The sequence below is a fragment of the Taeniopygia guttata genome, chromosome 3 (genome assembly GCF_048771995.1).
Source record: "Taeniopygia guttata chromosome 3, bTaeGut7.mat, whole genome shotgun sequence".
In the NCBI taxonomy this organism is placed as follows: Eukaryota; Metazoa; Chordata; class Aves; order Passeriformes; family Estrildidae; genus Taeniopygia; species Taeniopygia guttata.
In genome coordinates this window covers 113,454,986-113,478,063 of record NC_133027.1, presented here as the reverse complement: position 1 = coordinate 113,478,063, position 23,078 = coordinate 113,454,986, and the positions used below count along the sequence as shown (strand labels likewise).

At 39.1% G+C, this 23,078-nt stretch overlaps 1 protein-coding gene across 2 annotated transcripts; it reads left to right on the top strand.

The window, feature by feature from the left end:
* The first annotated feature begins 14 nt into the window (after positions 1-14).
* Positions 15-23,049, top strand: ACTR2 (actin related protein 2). 2 transcript variants are annotated; one of them, XM_030269256.4, is made up of 10 exons: positions 19-204; positions 5,685-5,795; positions 8,628-8,642; positions 10,672-10,887; positions 14,451-14,523; positions 16,421-16,557; positions 17,361-17,510; positions 18,206-18,351; positions 18,741-18,873; positions 20,013-23,049. In XM_030269256.4, the coding sequence occupies exons 1-10, from the start codon at positions 157-159 to the stop codon at positions 20,181-20,183; spliced, it is 1,200 nt and encodes a 399-aa protein (XP_030125116.1). In that variant the 5' UTR covers positions 19-156; the 3' UTR covers positions 20,184-23,049. The 2 variants fall into 2 exon arrangements, with proteins under 2 accessions (XP_030125117.1, XP_030125116.1); XM_030269257.4 differs by lacking the exon at positions 8,628-8,642 and having other exon boundaries at positions 15-204.
* Positions 23,050-23,078: the final 29 nt, after the last annotated feature.

Sequence of the window (23,078 nt, the reverse complement as noted above, 5' to 3'; positions counted from 1 at the left end):
GCGGGCGGCGGGCGGAGCGGGCGGCGCTCGCTGACGGCTTCCGGCGGGCGGGCGGCGCGCTCGGGGGGCCCGGCGGAGCTCGGGGCGGTGCCGCTGTCGCGGTCGGTGTCGTGTCGGTGCTGCCGGTGCGGAGCCGTGTCGGTGGTGTTGGCGGCGATGGACACGCTGGGCAGGAAGGTGGTGGTGTGCGACAACGGCACCGGGGTGAGTGCGCGCGGGCGGCGCCGGGAGCCGCCCTGCCGCCGGGGCGGAGGGGAAGGGGAAGGCGGGTGAGTCTTCCCCCACCGGAGCCGGCCCGGCTTCCTGCCGGCACCGCCCGCGGGCCGCGCCCGCCCGGCCCTGCTGCCGCCGCCGGGCCCGGCCCCATCCCCGCGGAATGAATGGGCGGTGGGCCCTCGGCCCGGTGTGCCCGGGCCAACGGGGCCCTCGGTGCCCGCTCTGCTCTGCCCGCCGGGGCCCTCGGTGCCCTCTCTGCTCTGCCCGCCCCCGGCCCTCACGGTCCCGTTCTACCCTCGGTGTCCCGATTCCCCTGCGTGACCTCAGCCGGTCCCCTGAGCAACGCGCGTTTGGACAAAAACACCGATTTTTTAAAATTCTGAATGAGCGCATTATGCATTGGGCAATCAGGATGTGTCCTGTGTCTGCGGGATTATTACTTTAGGGAAATATGTTTGGTTTTCTGGGGTTTTTTTTTTTATTTTTTTGTTTTTTTAGAGCATCATCCTTTCCTTCGTACCTTCGTACCCCTCTGATCTGCCGCGTACCTCCATAATCGGCATTTTCTAAATGAAAGGTTTTCTCCCCATCCTTTCCACCTTTTCTGGCCTCCACCCGCTGGGAAATCCATCCTTTTGTCAGGCTGTGAACCACCTTGGCAGGAAGTGAAAAAGATACCATTATAAAGCAGAAGGAGATCAGATGCTATCGGTGGATATTTCCCCTTGGTAATTTTTTTTTAGCAGTTCAGGTTTCCCCTAGTAAAGCAATATTATGTGCAGAGTTACCTCAACTGGTGGGGCATTAAGATCTCTTGAATGGCAAAAAAATGCAAAGTTTTTTTTTTTTTTTATATGGACACTTGCAAAAAAGAGGGATTTTTTTTATATTTGAGGCAAAGGATTATTTTATTAGAGATCAGCATCCTAAATTAGGGGGTTTTTCAATTAGCATCTGAAATTGTTAGAATGGTTCAGGAAGAAGAACATCACATGTGACAGTTTAGGGCTTTGACAGTTTTGATGTCTTTGTTAACCCTCATATAGCAAAAATTATCTTTAATAGGGCTAGAGTTCAGAGCCTTTGGGCACTTTTTGCACTATCATTTAGAAAAAGGAAAGAAGAGGAGATAGCATTTTCTTGTTACAAAGGGATATGGAAGCTGCTTTATGGTTTGTTTGACTTCTTTTATTGTTCTTTTTTCTTTAATCTTCCTATTGTGAGGCCCAGATTAAAAAAAAAAAAAAAAATCAGAGCTTCATCCATTGGTGTGGTCCTTTATATGGCAATAATCACTGAGTTGTAAAATGTTTAGTATATTGCTGGTGACAGCAGTGTTGTGCCTTGGCTGGTCTCAGGTGTGACCTGAAAAAGCAATTTTTCCAACCAGATTTCCCAAGCTGGGTGTGCCACACACTTTTCTTTAACAGCCTGGGGTATCTGTGCATGCTGTTAATTCCAGACACATCTTGGATCCATACAGCTTTTCCCTCGATGAGTTGGACCAGCAGGATATAAATAACCACAGGAGTGGAAGGTGCCTTTATGGTGCAAGAGGAGCCTGTGTCACTTCAGCTTGTGTGGTTTTGGGTTGTGCTGGGTTTTTGGGCAGCTCCTTGGGTGGGAGAGCAGAGTGTCAGAGTGTCTTAATTGTTAAATCAGTCAACTCAAAATGTTCAGATTGATTTGGGATAATTGAACAAGGATTGAGATAACTAAGCTGCACAAAAATTCCATTCAGTAAAATTTTTGAGTCTCAATTGCATGTGGAGATATCAAGTAGTTCTGTATTGTCAAGCCACTATTTTGATAATAATATTTTACCTATGTGACAAGAAATGTCTTATTTTAGCATTATTTCTGTTATCTCACACTTAAAAGCATGATTGAAATTAAATCTCTCTCCATGTGTCGGAAAACTTATAGCTAAAAAACGGAGAATATCTTTGGAAAAACAGGTGAATTTTTGACAGTAGGCTTGTCTTTGCAATTTGCTGTTCTTGTTAGGCTGCAGTAGGACTTCTGATGCATCAGGCTGCAGTCAATCTTTGAGGAAGAGGTGAGTGGCTGGAAGGAAGTTCTTGCAACATGTAGTGTGGGAGGCAGGCAATGGCACCTCAAAGGTCTGAAGCATTAGAGGTGGATGCTCTTATTGTTAGAGGCCAAACAGAAAGTTACTCACGGGCCTGTAAAATTGTTGTAACTGTGTTTAGGGTTTTTGTTTGAGAGTTGCATCAGTGGAAAGGATCAAGCAGGGAGATCTGATAAGAATATTATTATTCATTTTAAAAGCAGTCACGTGACCTGTTTGCAAGCTTCCTCATTCTTTTAGTTTGAAAGAACACTTAAATACATGCAAGTTCTTGGTGTTTGATGACTCAGGAGGAAGTGAAAGACTCAGTATAAACCACAGCGAAATGGGGAAGAAACTATATATGGTAAAAATTACATACATGGTCTTGCATACAGGCAGGCTAAATAGCTGTTCTTAGAACATTCTGAATGTATAGCAAATGTGTGCAAAAACAAATGATGATGAAGTTCTTGCAGAAATAGGTAAATACATGGAGTGCTTGTGTTCTTTTTGGAAACATGAGCATTGTAATTCAATAATTGCTGTGAGGAAAGTGCGTGGTAAAAGGTGGAAGAGAAACAAGTGCACTGAACTTGAATTAGAGTGTTTCAAACTGAGAGTGGCAGAACAGTGAGTGTTTAATGTTGCACCTTAGAAAAGAGAATCTATTCCAGATTACTGCTGTTCATAACGTTTACTTGAAGATTTTGAAGGATTTCCTGTAAGGGACAGGAGGGAGAGTTATCCTATGTTTCCTGTACCCCTTCAAAATATCTAAGAGAGTCCAAAGTCTGTTACTGTACAGATCTGTGCATTTTCCTGTTGGTAGTTTTACCTGTTTCTGCAGCCATGACAGGCAATGTTAGGTGATCACAAACCTACAGAACCAGCTGAATATTCAGGATGGTGTCAGGGAGAATACTACAGTGGGCATGTCCCCATTGATGGGGAAGCTGACAAAGAAGGCTCGCTTGTTCTTATCTTCACCAGATTTTTTTATGTAGACTCAAGGGGAAATTTCAAATGTGAAGTTAGAATTCTGTCCTTTCTATGGCTCAGTCTATCAAACTTTGTAAAAGGTAATTTTTAAGTCTCTCTGTTGTGGCCAGAAAGAGGTAGGAAACAGACTGTCAATGTCCAAGCTTATTCTCGCTCATTGTAGTTTGCATCAATTAAATCTGTTTTTGATTATGTTACAGGCTGGTTGGAGAAACTACAGTCTGTTTTTAAAACCTAGAATTTGTTAATTTCCCAAGAAGATGCATCAAGGTCTGCATGCAAAAAGAGGCTGGAAGTTACTATTCATGTCAAATAGTAAGAATTTTTGTGGTTTTGTAGGTCAGCAGTTTTTAGGTCAGTGTAGTTGTATGTGATTCTGAGAGGTGTTTTAAAGGTTGGCCAAGAGATACTGATTTTTGTGCAGTAATTGTTTTGGTTGCATATATCAGGGTTGCTATATAAATACTGGAAGTTTAAAAATTTGAGTGGTGGAGCTTCTTGAGGGGATGTTCCAGGGGTTTAGGTTGTAAAGATTTATTTAGATATTCCATATCCTGTCCATAGTGGATATGGACTATCTACTAAATATGATATACTGGTGTACTCAGGGATGTGATCCAGAAGTGCTTGTGGCTGCTCTTTGCTTTCTCATAGCAGCACTGCATTCTTGTATGCACAGATAAGATCTACACAACTCCTAGGCAGGTCTGGCCTTAGTATAACCAAAGGAATTGATAAATACTTGCCTTTTCAGAATATTCTGGGTTTGAAGTAGAATGAGTGAAATGAGTTGTGTACACAGTGTCGTTCTTCAGGTATTCTAAACAGCTCTGCCTTTGGAGGGCAAGCACTGAAGGAGGAAAGAAATGAGGGTCACAAAAGAACAAAATAAAAATCCTTTCTCCCCTCTATTACCCCAGCTTTAATGAAAATATGTCTTGGTTTTGTCTGTAACCAGGTCTCTAAATTTCTTTCCACAACAGGTGCCCTTTTTTCCTGCAGTAAGGTGAATAATTAGGAGCAGCAGCACAAGTGACTTTCCATGTTACCGTTAGTGTAATGACAGAATTCCTCTCAGCTGCAATTAGCTGTACTCTTTGCTGGGATAATTGTTCCAGTGGCAGTCTTCAGACCTCGCTTCAGAAAACTCGGCGAATATTTGGAAAATTCTAGCAAATGGCTTTTAATACAACCTGCAGTGGATAATTACATTTTGGGGCAAGGTCCCAAGGAGTCTGTGAATTGTTCTTGGAGGCTCCCAGCAGCCAGCTGGTCCAAGCTCTGAGCAAGCTGCTCAGAATTCAGCAGTGCCTGGTTTGAGCCCAGCGTTGGATGATGCAGCTCCTGAGGTTCCCTCCTACCCAAGGGATCCCAGGGTGCTGGGTTACTGCTGCTGCACCTCAATGCTTGGGTGGTTTTGCAGATGAAAATGGTTTTGTTCTGGCATGTTAATGTACAGCCCAGTATGCATCAGAATAAAAGAGGAGTCTTCTCTGTATGAACTGTGGGCGGAACAGTGGAATATGATACATTAAAGTACCCTATCAAAATAGGATAGCTGAAGAGCACAGCTTGCTGAACCCTGTGAACTAAACTTCTTGCTGGCACATTTAAAGTTCACATTTTACAACTGTACTTCCTCTAGTGACTATATATTTTTTTATTGTTCAGTAAATTGTCATTGTTTTCTTAGTGTGTATACTATCTTGGAACCCAGTGATATAAAGCTTCCTTTTGTATATATTTGGGTAATAAACACTCTTTCAGAGCATCCTGTTTGGTGTGGACTGCCATCATCTGAGGTTTTGGTTGTGCTGGTGGTTTTAGAAGTGCTTACTGCAGAATTTATCCTTAAAGGAAATTATGAAACTTTGAGAAATCCATCTGAATTGTGAGTTCACATTTGAGCGCTTTTTACAAGAGTGTGAAACTTGAATTCATAAGGTTTTGGGGCTTTTTTTGGTGTGTAATTCATAATGCTACCATGTGCTCGTAATTGGAGAGGTGATTTAATTAGGTTTTATTGGATACCCGTTATAAGGCGATCCATTACAAAATTACAGATTTCAGCTTGCTAGAGGACTTTTTTGATGGAGGGGCAGGAAATCCTGCCACTGAACTCTTACATCTTCCAATGTACCTACTCATTTTAAACTGTTTCTCAAAAATCTGATAATCTTGATTCAGAAAACATTTTGGAAAATACTTTTACTCAGTTTTAAAAATCTATGCATCATCTAAAATGTGTAAAATTGATTTGAAAGTATAAATTAAATTGGTTTCCAGTGGGGCACATGGTCTCAGATTTGGACTTCTAATTTTTTATCCCAAACCAGGTTTCTATTTGTAAACAAAAGTAATACGTATTCTAATAAAATTATTTCTTCCTTTTCAGTTTGTGAAATGTGGCTATGCAGGCTCGAATTTTCCAGAGCACATTTTTCCAGCTTTGGTTGGCAGACCCATTATAAGATCAACTGCTAAAGTAGGAAACATTGAAATCAAGGTAAATTTTTGATTGTTATTTCTTTCTGACAGATGAAAATATTTAGGGCAGCTTTTGAGTTGTGTAATGTTTGGAAATGTTTTTTCCTTAACTCCCTTTTATGCTGTTTCAGTATCTCTTGATTCATTTCTGTATTGGATTTTAGCCTGTCACCAGATACTAAGATAAGAAGAGGTAATCTAAAGCATTGGAGTCCTTCAGATAGTGCACCTGAGGAGGCAGCAGGTAGGGCTGGAGTGGTTCTGAGCAAAAAGGGGCTTCAAATGCCAATAATGCAAATGGTGCCAAGATCAGAAATCAGACAGAAGTGACTGACTGTCACCAAGCTGTTCTGTGGCATTTTGAGACAGTGCTGAAGAACTGCTGCAGTTTCCAGGTTTTTCTGTATGGTTTGCTTTCTACTCAGAGCTGATCATCTGTGATCTTGTATGAGATGTTGAACCTTGGCTGTGTTTGCGTTTCATCGTTTCTATGGTTTTTGTTTTCCTTTTGCTGTTGATGGACGTAGGTGCTCCACACCAGTTAGAGATGGAGAGGTTCTGTTCAGGCTGCTTTGTCTTGGGGCATTATTCCAAGGCATGAGGAGAGAACCACTGTTGGAGAATTCATTTTCTGAAGTCCAGGGAGCTATAATTTTTCACTTATTTTGTAATTAGAGAGTAACACTTCAAATGTTATTAGTTGCTTCTGCTGTATAGGCTTTGGTAAATGTCTTGGCCCTGCTGTGGTCACATCCTCCCTTCTTGCTTCTAGCCACGCAATTCTCAACTTGTGCTGGTCATGCTGCTTGTGCAGGCATGTTGTGATCTGCTTTAGTGAGCTGATCCAGCTGAAAAAGAAGGATTTCTTGGTCAGGTAAAGTAATGACTGCCTTACTAGACCATGGTGCACACTCCAGGTGGACAGTGAGGGAGAAGCAGGAGGCAATGCAGAACTGTAGAAGTGCCCACTTAGGCCAGTGAAGGTTAAGTAGGACCACACATAGATAGGATTTCAATTTTGCTTTCCTTAGCTGTTCTGAGCAGCAGTTTAGGAAGAGTTAAAAAAAATCAGTCCAGTCCTGTTCCTAATTTTCAGAACCCTGTAGCTGACAAGGAGAACTTGAGTTGTTTGGTTTCTGCTTCTGCCTGTGAAATGGTTGTAGTATCAGCAGAAGGCCATACAAGGAAGTCAAAAGGCTAAAAGATGCTAGAGCTTCCCAAAATATGGTTGTAGGTTTGTCTCATTACTATCCCAATAATGCTTTATCTTGTATCAGCTAGGACAATTTGTTTGAGAGGATAGAGATCTTTCCCTTTCACAGTAAAGAGGACTTTTTTGTAAGGAGACAGAAAACATAATCCTTTTTCTAGTAAGATCTGGGGAGAGGTATTTCCTTGGGTATCTTCCTGAACTTAATGTGAGGAGTCTCCTTAAAGGAGGTCTTGGTAAAGTTTTATGGACTTATGCAGTGATTTATGAGTCCAAACTCCCCCCAAAATTTTCTTGCATGAAATCTCACGGTTGAAGTCGTGTTTTCTTTCCAGCCCATTCAATACAGCCTGTCCTGCCAGTTTTGGTATCCTCTGATTATCTGATAATTTAATATTGTTACAGATAACAGTGCTGCATTGAAAAGGTAGGAGGTAGAAGTTGGTAATTGCTATGAGATCAGCAAAAGAACCTGTAAATGGTCATCTTGCATGCATTGCTGGTCTTCTGCTTGAGCATGGATCATGTGGGTGTATTTCAAAGAGAATAAACTGTGTCTAGATTCTTGCCAGTTTTATATAATTTGCCTATAACAGCTTGTCACCCTTTCTTAAGGAGGCAGTGTATCAAGAGAAGAAATCCCTGCCACAGACACTTTGGGTGTCCCAGTAGGATAATACAGTAGAAAGACTTGTTAAGTGTGAGTGCTCTTTTTCTTTGTGAGAATCTTACAGATTTCCTAAAAAAAATTATTTTAGCAGATAGAGTTTTATGCCAAAATTCAATTCTAGGCATATGCTGCGAGTTCTAACAGGATAAGTTTAAAACCGAGTAAAGGAAGCTGGCAAGGAGATTATCAGTTTCACTTTTCAAAACTATTCAGGAAAGCTGCACTCCTGTGGAATTCAGAAACTGTTAAAGGAGCCTGGAAACTGATCAAAACAGTGGTCATCCATTGAGTTACTAATTTCAAATTACTCTGGCCATATTTTCCTTATGGATTCTCATTTCAGCTAGCAGCAGGGATATAGCTTTTTATCCCACTCAGGAATTCAGTTATTGCTGGGATTATTTTGCTTAAAATTGCAACTAAAACCATAAGTATAGATGCTGCTCTTGGCTTTTTCTGATGTACTAGTCTGCAGCAGGTTTGGGGGGGTATTAATAAGTCAGTACTAAGGAGTAGTTTTCAGTTCTTGGATATATGGAGTGAATTTTCAAAATAAAAATTAAATTTAGCAATTGTCAGAACTAGTTATGGTCAATTGTCCTGTGCAGAGTCTTGTGTATTTCAGGTACACACCTAGCCCAGGGTAAAGCTCCACTGTTACACAATATATATACACAGAATCCTGTTTATGAGAGGCTGATACACTGATCTTGCTTGCAGTCTAGGAAGCCAAAACATGACTTGCCACTGACGTGTAGCAATAGCTTCCTTTAAGGAGACAATTTAATCTGATGTCCTGATAATGTTAGTTTGGCCCTAACTAAACTAACTCGGATCATTTCCTGCTGTACATGCATCTCTTTTCAGCCTAATTCTACTGTGTACTTAAAATAATTTGAGAATTTCATTTAGGCCTTTTCTGACTTTCTTGCTTCTACCTTTTCTTCACCTTTCTTGACCTGTTGAAGTAGAATAACAAAATGATGGTAAGTGAGGTGCCCCTGTGCTTTTTGTTTACCATTTTTGCTTGATGAGACCTAGTAGCTGTTATGTTATTTTTTAAATGCTATTCATTGTTTTGTCTTGTCTTACATTTTACATTTGAATACATACTTATTTTGAACATTGTTCATTGCTTTGGTTTACTGGCAACTAATTAATGAGAACGTTTTATGTATTGCTTTTAAATGCTATGTAACCTGTAGTTTTGCAAGATGCAAGAATAACAGTGAAAGATCAACATGAACTCTGCATCTTTAACAGTAGAAATTGCTCTGTTTAACACAACAAACCAAGAGTTTGAAGAAATGTTCAGATTTCAGTTAGGCAGATATTACTGAGTATTGAAGTGATGGAAATATTGGATGCCACAATACTGATTCCTCTTTGCAAATTTGGTAGTGTTGTCCTTCTTCCTCTTCAACTGCCAAGTGTACGTGTTTGTTAGTGTACTAGTGCTGATGTTCTCGAGAGAGAACAATTGTTCTGCCCTTTAGCTTTGTTTTAAAAGGATGTGAAAGTTTTGTGCAACTTACGCTTTGCACCTTTGAATAGCAGCTTTTCCTGGGCTGTGTCCTGTTGGTCAGGTTGCAGCCTCAAAGAGCAGTGCACAAAAAAGGCTGATTCTTCTAACTGGTGGAGTTTGTGTTGTCTTAAATTCTCATGAGTAATGTGGCTGCATGGTGGAGTTCTCATAGTGTGGTTTCACCAGAGTGCTTTGGATTGAAAGTGTTGGAGTCTTGACTTTTGTCTTCTCTACAGTCAAAAGCTGAAGTGTGATCTGCTGTGCAAGGGAAAACAAATAAAACACCTTGTCAGGGAGAGGGGGTGAAAGAGGAATGGTTTCACTTAAACTATTTTCAATTAACTTCCTTTTTATATAGTCAACAGCAACTGCTTAGGTTACTTCTAAAATAGGTGTTATAAACCGGATGCCAGATTTTCTCTTGTGCATCTTTTTTTTCCCTGGCATTGAATAGTAGGCTGAGTAACTCACTTCCACTGTGCCACAGCAACTGCAAACTGTTGTGGCATATGTTAGGATGAAGCAGCTGGCTTTTTTTTTTTTTTTTTTGGTGCAATTAATATTATTATGGACACAAGAACTAATGGTACCTAGAAATACGTTCTTACAGCCTAAGTACAAGTAAGTCAGTTCAGGCTTCTTTAGAAAAATATGGGATATAATGAGCAGCAAAGATAAGATGTTACTGTGCATACTTCCTGTGGGAAATACGTGGGAAAGGAGAAGATGTGATGCTACTAATTTGAATGTGCAATGTTTGCATAACTAACGTTAATAAACAGATTGCTTAATCAGTGTGAAATGACTATACAAATTGCATTAGTTGGTTGTGTTTGTGCAAGAATGCATTACTGGGGTTTCTGGCTTGGGACTTTTGGCAAGGAACAGATGAGGTTATATTTTATATTCAGATGTGTCTCTTCACACCCTATTGACACAGGCAATATGTAAACCATTGTTTCTTTTAATGTCTGGTGTGGAATTTATAATCTCTTATTTGCTTTTGCTCCTGGTCGGTATGCTTATTCACCACTCATTATTCCTTTTTTGGTATTGTGCACAGAAATTTGCAACATGCATGGAAAAATATTCTGCCAATCCCACCTACTACCCTTATGTGCTGTTTTGCATCTCGGCTCTTAGAAATTAGTATTTGGTAAAATAATTTTGAAGGTGTCAGTGGAGAAACATCTGTACTTAAAAAGTCTTTGTAGTCTCTAGCTCTAACAGGGTTTATTGGTTTCTTAAAAGTTAATTGAAAAAATCAAATATAATAATGTTTATTTTGGAAAAGCTGTGGGATGGGTAAGAGCCAAATTTAAATATTACATGAAATATATTCTACTTCTCTCCTAAGTACCTGCACGTGATTCAAAAATGTGGGCATTGTTTAAGAACACAGTGGACACGGGCTGAAGCAGTTCACTGTCATTCTTGAGGATCAGAAAACCTTGTAAAGACTGACATGTTTTTGTATTAAAATGTTACAGGATCTGATGGTTGGTGATGAAGCCAGTGAACTGCGATCGATGCTGGAAGTGAATTATCCGATGGAGAATGGCATAGTTCGAAACTGGGATGATATGAAGCACCTTTGGGATTACACCTTTGGACCAGAAAAACTTAATATTGACACAAAAAATTGTAAAATACTACTCACAGAGCCTCCCATGAATCCGACTAAAAACAGGGAGAAGATTGTGGAGGTATGTGTGCCTAGTGGGAGCTGCTATACAGTCATTGGAGCACTGAGAGATTCCTTGTTCCAGCAACACTGCTTTGTGTGAAGCAAAGCAGTTCTGTTCCCTATCCAAAACCCGTTCTCAGCCATAGGCATGAATGCTACTGTGCTTAAATTCAAACCAGCTGATCTCATTCACAAGCTGTAAGCAGGCTTCTTGTCTCAAGCATTAATAGCAGCATTAAACACAGAATTGGAAATACAAGTCTGTCTTCACATACCCAGGATATGTTGATTACTAGTTGTTGGATGAATGTTAATTACTTTAAATGACTTGGACGTGTATAAGCCAGTAATGCAGAGGAGATTGGAGCTAGATGGTGCTTACCAGATGGAGGGAGCAGTGTTGTTGGAGGTAGTTGAGGCGAAGGTGTGATGACAGCCAGTGCACTAATCTTTAATTAGTGCTAGGGATTATCAAGGAAAGCCTGGTTCTTGCATCCTCAATCTCAGAGTGCTGCCCCGGGTGATCTAAGTTCCAGCTGAACCTTGTATTCAGTGTAGCTTGTCAGATATATATTGTTTAGCTCCTCTACCTGTGATGAAGACTCAGGTTTGAAGAGAGTAATGTTTGACAAGAACAGAATGTTTAGTTTTCTGTTTTGTTGAATTTTTTTCTCATAAGCATCATAGGTATTTTCAGTTCATACAAGTTTGAATATCAAAGCTTGTATATATATATTTCCCCAAAAATCATTCCTTAGTCTGTTAAGAATTTACATTTATCAGCACCTTTCCTTTGAAATCCTTTTGATGTCACAGCTTTCTGCAATTTGGAAGTGAATACATTTGCACTAATCCTTTCTTTCAGTGACCAGGGAGCAAATGAAGTCTAGCAAAGTTGGGAAAGGTTAAGTGAAAAAAAAAAAATATACTGTGCAATTTAAATTCAGCTTTTTTTTTTTTAATCTTTTTTTTTTTTTAGCAGTTGTGGACATTAGGGTTCTGTGACCTAAGTATCAGGTAATGGAACACTAGTAATACCATGTACTGTATATCAGCCAGCTGTGGTGTGATAGGCAGAGCAGGTTATTCTGGGTGGCCTCCATGTAGCAGGAATGACTCTATTTCCTATCCAGACTTCTTTGCTTTTCAGTTGTCAATAGTAGTGCTCTTGTTTCTGCTTTCCTGGTAAATACAAAAGGATGGATTTTAGTTATTCTTGTGCCAAGTAATTTTATACCAAAAATTCAAGAGTTAAATATGGCCTCTGAATTCTGATAGAATATTTGCATTGCTTCATTTGCCTTCTTAACACTACCCCAGAGACTATAGATACTTAATCTTGCAAGATGCAAGAATAACATTGAAAGATCATGATGAAGAAGATTAGTGAGAACTAGAATCCATTTTTGTAAATTTAAGTTTGAATTAAACAGAAGCTCATTGTTTCTGCTAATGGTTTTAATGGAGCACAATGTTATGAGAAGTTGGAATATTAGTTTAACTGCAATGTATTTATACTCCTTTCTTTTTGACGTGGCCTCCTCCTTTCCAGAGATGCAAGCTCAGTATGAGGCAGAGGACTGAATGAAGATACTTCCTAAAGCCTGCAGTAAATATAATAATGTCTCTGCATTTTGGGATGCAGTAACAGTGCAGTTACATTTTAGAAGAAAAGCTTAGTCATCTGGACCATATAAAGATGATAGATAATTATATATGCTGTCCTTCATTCTGGTTCCAGTAATTCTCTCCTCATTCCATCACTTTGTCAGGCCCACCTGCAATAGTAAGACAGCAAGTGTTCACATGTCAGCTATATTGTAAAATATGTGTTTAAAAAGTGATTTTCCTCTCATAGCACGTAAAAGACCCGGGTTGCTCCTCAGCTTAATGGAGTGTTTGCTGTTTATCTGCTGCACTCTCATTGTGTAACACCCTCAGAAACAGCCAGACTGTAGTGGCAATCAAAAGATGCTTGAGTACAGTCACTTCATCTAATCCAACCTAGGATTCCTTATATTTTTTCCCAGTTTTTAATTCTTTCTGTACCCAGTTAGAACATCTCTTTGTAGGTAATCAAAAATCTGCTGTTATGTAAAGAAGAATCTTTTCAGGGAAGCATATTGCTCACTATTTATATCTCAAGATTTGTTAATGTACATGCCCTGTTGCAAGGCATTTTCCATGTCAAAGAAAGTAATGCAGAGGAGAATGCATTTCTTTTTTCTTGAGAGAAAGAATTACAACACCCCCAAAGGTTATAAAAGGTTTTGTAGAAGTCTTTAGGGTTTGGTACATGTAAAGGCAGTAACTTGTGCCATTTGAATATTGATTTCATTGTATGAAGGTAATAATTTAGATTTTTCTTACATTATTTTTTCATTTAATAAGCACTCAGGTTGTTTGAAAATATCCATGGGAATAGTGTTGGGTTTAGACAATGACTACTCAAAGGGGATCTATTTTGAGTTGCTGCCCTTTCAACTGTTCCCTTTCTGTTCTTTTTCACACTGTTCTAACGGAGGAGGTTTCTTTAAATAGTTCAGAATTCTAAAATTGTCAGGCATCTTCAAAAATATTTAGATATCTTTTACTTGAGCTGTGGGAGCACTTAGGATTCAATCTGTTTCTAATCCTAGAAGTTGCAGAAGAGTTCTGAAGGCTGCAGGGTAGCAAAAGCAAAGCTTCTGTATGTGTTGGAATAATCAGAGTTCATCCATTTTTCCTGGTAAAGCTTATTGAGGGGAAAACTGCTGTACAGCATGATTTGTTTACTTGGCCTTTTCTTGTGTTTAGGAAGAAGACAAGATCCTATAAACTCTACATTCTTTAATCTTGTCCTGCTTCTTAACTGAAACTGGTTCAGTGATTAGGGGAACCTAATGTACAAGACAAGGAGTTACTTTTCCTGTTTCAGTATTAGTTCTGCAAATCTGCAGTTTTCTCTCTCTAGTGGATTTTACACTAAATTTAAAAGTTTGTCATTGGCTACCTTTTAAAGCAGGGAAGAAGGTGGTCCAGATCCAGAGAGCAACCTGTGATACTGGGCTCATTCTAGATTAAGACATGAAGGAGTCTGGTCTTTATTTGACACAGTGTGCAGTTGTACAAAGTCTGTATGGCTTAATATGAAGAATGAAAAATGCCACAATTTTGTTTTAAAGCATACATCTTAAACAAACATTTTATTCCCAAGTCACACATCAGTAATGAACTGCTTGGCTGGTCTACAAGTACTGCTTCCCACTCATTAAGCACTTTGGAAAAGTGAAAATTTGTGTAAAGCTGCAAAAATTGATGTGTGGGTTTCTTATATTTCCTTTTGTTGCTTAATGGATGTGGAATATTTCATCTGGCTTGTCTGGTGTGAACAGGTAAGATACAGAACTGAATGTACTTTTTGCTGTCTCAAAGCACATAGGTTTCTAATGTTCCTATGGCATCTGTGTGATGAAAATTCTTGGGAAGTGTTTTTGATTAGTAAAAATGCAAAATTCTAGAAATACAGTTTTCAAACACCAATGAAATTTCTTTGAGGTATTTGGCCTGTTTCAGAAGCTAATTTTTGCCTTCATCTTACAGGTTATGTTTGAGACGTACCAGTTTTCTGGGGTGTATGTAGCCATCCAGGCTGTTCTTACTCTGTATGCTCAAGGTAGGCAAAATTAACTTAAAATTTCTTTAGTTTCCAGATGTGTTGCTGAGCCCAAGTACTACCATGGCATCACCATGTGTTGGGCTGTGTCCGTGCTGTTCTCTAAGGAGGCTCAGCTCTGACTGACAGCTTGCTTTTTGTTTGGAGGAGCTGTTGATAGGTACCACTGTTGGTGGTGTTTTCATGGATAAATGTAAAAAACTTGGTTCCTCAAAACTCTTTTAGGGTGTAATTGTTTTGCCTTTGGCATCAAGACTTAATGGCTTACTTTGTTTTTCCTGAAAAAGGAAGAACTTTTTACCATGAGTAAGAGAGGAATTTCAAGAAAACGATCCTGTGACTTTTGCACTATTTTGGGGGGGGAGGAAGGGAAAAAAAAAAGTTGAGTCTTTTGCTGTAAGTAAACTAAATTAAAGTGGTCCTCAGCCTGAGCAGAAAATTACGGATTGACTGAATTAAATGGAAATTCTACCATCAGTTTCAGTCCATCTAGGATTTTAAGAAGTTACTCAAGCACATCAGTTCTAATACCATGACTCCTTGCATCTGTTTGTTGGTGACTTGGTGTTTTGAGCTGTTACATAGCAGGACACAAATATCCATGTCCATTAACGTGTCATTGTAGTGTCTGTCCAGGACCAAAAGCAGTGGGGTACTGGAAGGGTGGCTCTGCCATGCAAGTCAATATAATTACTTGAACCAAACCACTTTTGCAAACCTGAGTATTAATTTTACTTGCTGCAGTCTGTGCTATTAGGTTTTCCCCCCTTAGTTTTCTTTGGTTTGATTCCTTACAAATATTTAATTAACTGACATCTACAGTCTTAAATTCTGGTGTAATTGTACATGTACCTTACTCTGTGTAGTGCTCAATTACTTTGTGAATAGCAGAACATGAGACAACTTAGAGTAGTCTGCAGTGTTTCTACAAACCATCATTTAAAACAAAGCTGAAGACCTTCTAAGATGTAAAAATCAAGGGGCACATAAATCAAACATTTGCTTTAGAAATTTTTTTTTTAAAAAAAGTCCTTTAAAACATCCTACTTACTTATATTATTTCAAAGATTAAAGTAGTGGCTAAAGTTATATAGAGATGTGCCTCATTTCATTGCACCACATTTCTAAGGTCTGTCCTTAAAGTATGGTTTCTTAATTTAGGTAGCTTTTGAGAAACTATAAAAGTGTTTTCTGATTAACTCTCATCATTGATTTTAGCCTCCTAAGTACAGAAACTTCTGTTTCTGCATGTTCATGGTATTTGTTTCGTATACTTCAGAATTTAATAGTTTGTGGCTAACTTTTTTTCTTGGGAGTTGATTTTTTTTAGTCTAAGAAAGTGGATCTCATTCAGCCTAATGCCACTTGTGTGAGGAAATATTAGGCATGTGCTGTATAGTCCAAGTATTTTCTACCTTATGAAAGTATTTGGTTTTTTGTATACCAGTAAAAATCAACAAGTCCTAAGAATTTAACAAGGTAAACTTGTGGCTTGAATAGCTCTAGATTTCTTCATATTTCAGAAGTTAATATAAGATTGCACAGCTGAATCTGTGGAGGAATTTGTGCCCCAATAAGAATTTAGTAGGGAGTTAGATACTTTTAGAATTAAAGGGAGTGTAGATACTCCCTTTAATTAGAGTGCAATTTAAGATGTCAAAACACCACATAAAATTGTGAGTGGTAGAGTTCTAAACATTTCGGTAAAAGTAATAAAAATAAAAATAAAAAAAAGAAAGCATTTGTTACTCTGAAAACCTGAAGTTTAATATCCACTGATGACTGAGGGAAGAGAGGTTCTATCAGTTTACAGTGAAAAATCCTATCTTAAACTTGCTGCTGTTCTGCTCTGTTTATGGAAGTGCAATAAAAGCTGTGCTTCCCCCAATTCTTGTAGGTTTGTTGACTGGTGTTGTCGTGGACTCTGGGGATGGTGTGACTCACATTTGCCCAGTTTATGAAGGCTTCTCCCTCCCTCACCTCACGAGACGGTTAGATATCGCTGGCAGGGATATCACCAGGTACCTCATCAAGGTAAGCTGCAGGAAAAGGGTTTAAGGGTGAGGTGGTATCTGTGGTGTGTTGCTTCAAGTCAAAATCCCTGGATAGTGAGAAACCACTGTGTATTTTCCCTTTATTATTCTTGTTAATTACATTAAGAACTCCTGTGTTCTCTGTGTTACTTCTGTTTGTTCTTACTTAGATGTTCTTACTTTAGATGTTTTCTCATCTAAATCACAAGTGATGATATTGATGTTATTCACAGACGTCACATTTTCTTAGTGGCAATCTTGTAGGAAGGGAATTTATTCCATATTTGGGAAGGAAAAGCTTGAAAATTGGCTTTCTCAATACCTAAAGTGAAAGCTAAATTATATTCTCTCAGCTCTACTCATCTGTTTTCAGAAAGACTTTCTTGCAGTATGGAAAATAGTGATTCTTCCCTGATTATTAAATAAGAGAGCATGTTTGATAGACAATTTGTTTGGGCATTTTAAGTATAAGCAGCATCTTGGATTGACAAATCTCATGGTTAAACTGGAATACGGGAATGTTCTGAAGTGAAGTTCTAAAGAGAAGAATTATTTTGGGTTTTTTAAAATTTGTCTTTCTTCTGGTTATGCTGCAAGTTGTAATGATGAAGAAAATTCCCCTTTGGAGTAACACTGCTGCTTTTCTGGGGATAATAGATACACTGGGACAAATTTCTCTTAATACCCAAATTTGCCACTTAAAAAGGGAGGTGAACAGAGATATGTGTCTAAATGTACTACCCCTCTACTGTGAGATCTGGACTGTTCCTCTCACTTACTACTGACTTTTTGTGCTCCCTCCAGCTCCTCTTGCTGCGAGGTTATGCTTTCAACCATTCTGCTGATTTTGAGACGGTTCGCATGATCAAGGAGAAGTTGTGTTACGTGGGATACAACATTGAGCAGGAGCAGAAGCTGGCACTAGAGACCACAGTTCTAGTTGAATCCTACACAGTGAGTATCTCAAGACAGCTTTCCCCATCCTAAACTCCCTAGGTTTAAATTCAGGTAGCATTTACCTTTGATTCCTTCACAATTTTTCTTGGCAGTAGCTCACCTCTCAGCCTGTAGAATCAAATTGGTTCTGGGAAGTTCTTCTGCAGGCTTTTTTCTTTTCTGATTTTCTGTAAGACTTTGCACTCACATTTTTCACTGTAGATAATTGAAATTTTAATATTACAGTACAGGAATTTGTAGTGACAGTGTAGAGAAAGCATATGAAATTGTTTCAGCTTCATCCATGCAGCAGTGAGATGTGAGGCTAATACCTTCTGTTAGAAAAGGTAAACTTGCTCTTGGTGGAAACTTTGTGATCACAGTTGGAAAAATTTGCAAAAAAGCATTATTCTTGCTGTAAGATAATTTTTTTCATTGATACTAGGAGTTGGTATTGCAAGGAAATATTTGGTAGCTCAGTATTGATGTGTCTGGTCCCTGATGTTTCCAAGTGAATTGCAGAGTGATTAAAGAATTTGTATATTCTTTCAGTACTACTGAATGACTTCTTGCAGTGCTGACAATTATCAACAATTTCCTGTGTTAAAACATTTGGGAGCAATGTAGGTCATTTCCTCTTGGTTTTTTTTTTTTTTTTTTAAGCATTCAAGTGGCTAAAAGTAGTCTTTTCAATGGTGTTGTTTCTTCCCTAGCTCCCAGATGGCAGGATTATCAAAGTTGGTGGAGAACGGTTTGAGGCACCGGAGGCTCTCTTCCAGCCTCATTTAATCAATGTTGAAGGGGTTGGTGTGGCTGAATTGCTGTTCAACACCATCCAGGCTGCTGACATTGATACCAGGTAAGAGCAGAACGTTTAAAATCCTGTGTCAGGGGTGATGCAAGAACTATCTTCAAAGTAACAACTTTTGCTTTAGACGCTAGTAATGTGTTTAGACACTTTAGACACTAATAAAGAAATTTAAGATATACCTGGGAGAAGGGTGTATGCTGGGAATGGGGCTCAGGCTGAGCATTTGGAGCTTAACAGGTTGTCTGGAAACTATTTCAATAAGAATGAGCAAAGATAAAATCTTGGAAGCACAATATTTTTATTTCTGCTTTCTGGGAAAGTATAAGCAAGTCTGCTGAAATTGTGTAGCTTGATTTTGTGTCGTTTTTTAGATTTGTATTTACTCCCTTGTCTGTAAACCATACACACTACAAAAAAGACAATTTTTTTTTGGTCAGGTCTGAGTTCTACAAGCACATTGTGCTGTCTGGAGGATCCACCATGTACCCTGGGCTGCCTTCACGGCTGGAGCGGGAACTGAAGCAGCTCTACCTGGAGCGGGTTCTGAAAGGAGACGTGGAGAAGCTCTCGGTGGGTCTGGCTATGGGGTGCTGCTGCAGCCGGGGCTGCAGAGGCTTCCCCTGAATCCCCACTAGAGGGAAGCGGGGATTCAGGAATGACTCGGGCTGCGGGTGGCCCTCCCCGCCGATTGCCAAACCGCTGCCCCTCCTTCCTCACGCCCCTGCCTCTGCTTTGTACACTCTTGTAATGAAGTTCCCTTCTAGACCCTGCTAGTAGTGGGTAATTTCCCAAGCCTTGGGTAGAATAGGCTGATAAATAGCAGGACACAAATTGTAGTGTTGGTCAAACAAAGCTAAGGAGTTTCTGTGCCTTAAAGTTGTCATTGAGTATAAAAAAAAAAATTAATCTGTGAAAATTTTGGTTCGTATTACAACTGAAATGCTCAAAAGTGAGAGAGGCTGGAGCTCTAACACACTTTCAGGTGGAGCAAGTTTCCCTTTTCCATTTGTTACTGTGATAAGCAGGCAACAGCCACACACATTACAGAGGTAACACACACATTACAGAGGTAACACTTCCTTTGAGTGTAGTTTCTAATGGTGAACTGAATTGAACTTCCCTGGTTCTTCATACAGTGTTCTCTGAAGGTCTTCTGTGGAATGACTCAATTGTACAGAATATTTTACATTTGAGACAGTATTTCAGTCATAGCTTTGTACTCTCTTTGTAGCTCTTGAAGTTAGAGCTTTAGCACTGAAAGTTAAGGGAATATTAATTAGTTAAGCTGGTTTAGATTGTGTAAATTCCAAAATATTTGTGATTTGATGATCTGGTAACTTCTGATAATTTCAGCCATCAAGGATTAGGAATTAATTATTTCACTTTTAATAGTGTTCCTGAAATGAAAAATTTGGTCTCTAATTTTCTGTCGGTATTCTGAATCCTGGGCTTTTTGCTGATATACTGAAAGTACAGTTTTTCAGCAAGTGGCTGTAGCTGTGTGTGATTTCCATTGCAAAGTTATTATTTTACTTCAGTTGTGCAAGCTGGAAGCTCGCACAGAATGCCCTGTGCTAACATTTCAGTTTTTTTAGTTGCATTTTTCTCACTAGACAGTTTCCACTTCATTGTTCCGGTGGAAAGCCCAATTTTCTTTGGCAAGGCTTTGCTTCAAGAATCCTCTTAACAATTTATTTTCTTCTTCCCAGAAATTTAAGATCCGAATCGAAGATCCCCCTCGTCGGAAGCACATGGTGTTTCTCGGGGGTGCTGTTCTAGCAGACATCATGAAAGACAAAGACAACTTCTGGATGACCCGACAAGAATACCAAGAAAAGGGAGTGCGTGTGCTGGAGAAGCTTGGTGTGACTGTTCGATAAATCCCAAAGCTTGTTCCCATCACATGTCTAAAGCTTTTTTCTTTCATTGCCAATCTCTGAACTCACTCAGCTACATGCTATGGAAGGGCCTGTCTGTGGCCTTTTGACCCAAACGTCAGGTTTTGTTCTGGTTTCTTGGGGTAGCTTTTGTTAAATGTTTCTTAATGTGGCTAAATTTGACTATTAAATTTGACCACTTCCCTGCAAACAAAACGGAGCAAGAGCAGCCTGTCTACTTCATTGTTCACTCCCAGTAGGCAATTGGGTAATTCTGGTAGGCTTTTTCTTCTGGGTTTATTGCTGTAGTCCTGCTAGCTTTTGTCTCTAGTTCACAAAGGGTTGTGTGCCTTTTTTAGCATAAGAAAACCTTTAAACAAGAGTTTTTGCTATCATTGTGGTGGTTATCTTTGCATCTTTATGCCTCTCTCTACATTAAGTTTGGGGTTTTTTTTTTTCTTTCCTGCAACTAGGAATTTTGATTAAACATTGTTGAAAACTAGTTGAAGTAGCTGGAATGACTTTAACACACTGTTTTGATGTAATGTGGTTTCATATGCACTGCTGCCTAAACTGGCTTCTGAGATGGTTCACCCTTCAAGGTGGTGGTGGGGCCTTCAGACTGTATTTCTCTAAGTGGGAATGTTGGCACAAATGGAGAAACACCTGATGTTCTGGCAAGTGTACATTTGTGGCCTTAGGTGTCTTTTTTTCTGGAGAGAGGAGACAGGTTTGAACTGTGTTTCTTTTTTGTTAAGGGACAGCTGGGAGGGTCAGCCTGACCAAAAATGCCTCTTTTTATAACTAAATTTTGTACCCTGTTGTCTCAGCATAGGAAGCAAGAATGTTAAATTAGCTATTCTGTAATTGTTGAAGAAACTTAGGTATGCTGAGACAAGAGCCTCTGAAACTTATTGAACAGATTTAATACTTTCAGAAATGCTTGTGAAAACTGTAACTATAAATATTTAAAGCCCCAGAACTAAGTTTTAAAAAGTCTGATGTTTTAAGTGCTTGTATGTACATTAGAAGCACTTCCATTAAACTTTACAAGTATATTAACCTAGTGCCAAGTAGTTACTGCAAATGAATATTTCAATGACCAATGTTTATTGCAACAAGCAGATATTTATAAACAACCAGTGGCAGTAGGTTATAAAGAATGACTTATATTTGTTCCAGTTAAGAATAATATTGGAATAGATTATGTTGGTTGGTAAATAGCCACAATTCATTTTATCCAGTCTTGATTTTTGATACTTAACATGGGATGGGGAAGGAAGTGAAAACCAGTGATGAAAATGTTGTTTCCAGAAAGTACATTAAAGCTGAGTTGTTCTAAAAAAATAGAAGTTGTCACTAGTAATTATCAGCCACCTTCTTTGAGTATAGTTGCCTGTGTTTTTTTCCTATAGCAGACTGGTAACTATAGTTGCAATAAAATCTGCCTTACATTAAGCATAGCAAAAACTGCTTGCATACAAATGCTAGCTAGACTTAGTTCTACTTTGCTTTCCACAGAAATATTATATTACTTCTTACTGGTTTTCGAAGCCTACCATAACATTTAAGGATAAGGAAGTCAAGATCTGCTCTTGACTTCCAAACCTTGGAATGTATGAGAAATGCTTTCATATACTTGCCATTTGTCTACATCTTTACATTAATAATTGACCCCAGAAACACGGAAATATTAAACTCCCTTGGACTCTTAAAATGTGCTTCCTTTCTAAATGGAGCAGGCAGCTTCCTTTGGCTGAGTGAGCCAAAGGGGCAGCAACCATGTCTGCATTTCTTTAATAACAAGACAGTCACTATAGTATTGCTAGTAATGACCATTTAATTTTAGGTGGGTGGGGTTTTTTGCAGCTATATTTACTCTTAACTTGAACAATATGAATTTACAGGCATGCCGGTCGTGCCTCAGTGCATGCACTTAAGCAGTCACTAGATTTTTGGGGACGTGAATGTAAGGGGTACTCTGAATTCCTGTAGTCTTCTAAACCTTTAATACACAAGACTTAAAATGCTGTGGGCTTGCTTTAGAGCTATGATTTCTCATGTGACTGTCTCTGGGCTTTTCAGACAGTGTTGGGAATCATGGAAATAAACCAAAGAATGACTTAAAAACTTTTTTAAAATGACAATCTGTCATGTGGTTTTTCAAATCTAGACCTTGACCCTGCAACCCCTTTTCTAAACCATCTTCTCCCCTGTCCACTGGTTTCAGTGAGGTATGTGCATGTTTGAGTAAAGGTTTTGGAATTTGGCCCCTTCACTAGAGAACTTCACAGCACCGTGAGTAATAAATGTCAGTTGATTGTGCAGAATCTTGGGTTTCCATGGAAACCATGTGTATATTAAAAAAAGAAACTAGCATTTTAAATTAACTGTGATCATGGATTCAAAGGAGCACATTTGTAATCCAAATACTGAATGGGGTGTTCCAGTTGTGCTCGGTGTGGTTCTCCATGTATGTGTTTGCACACACAGGAGTGTTGTGTATGTGTTGTCTCAGCTGACAGCTTCAATACTGCTATGAAAGCAATCTGGTTTTAAAGTTTTTTTGAAGACCAAATAACTTGAATTGTATTTGCAAAATGCTTCAGCTCCTTTAAAATTAGAATAGAAGATGCCGCATCAGTTGTAAGTTTTTTGGGAACATCCTATTTTTAATGTTAAGCTGCTTCAAACCCTCCCCTCCCCCAGTGTTCTAGGATGTTAACCAATGTAACACAGATGGGTTTTTATACAGTTCTGAATAATGTTAACACACAACACTGGTTGAGACCATGAATGGAAATAAACATCTATTTAAATTGACAGGTCTTTTCAATACAAAAAATAAAATCAGATTTTTTTCAAAGTAGATTATGTTTGCTTTGTTTCCTTTGGGAA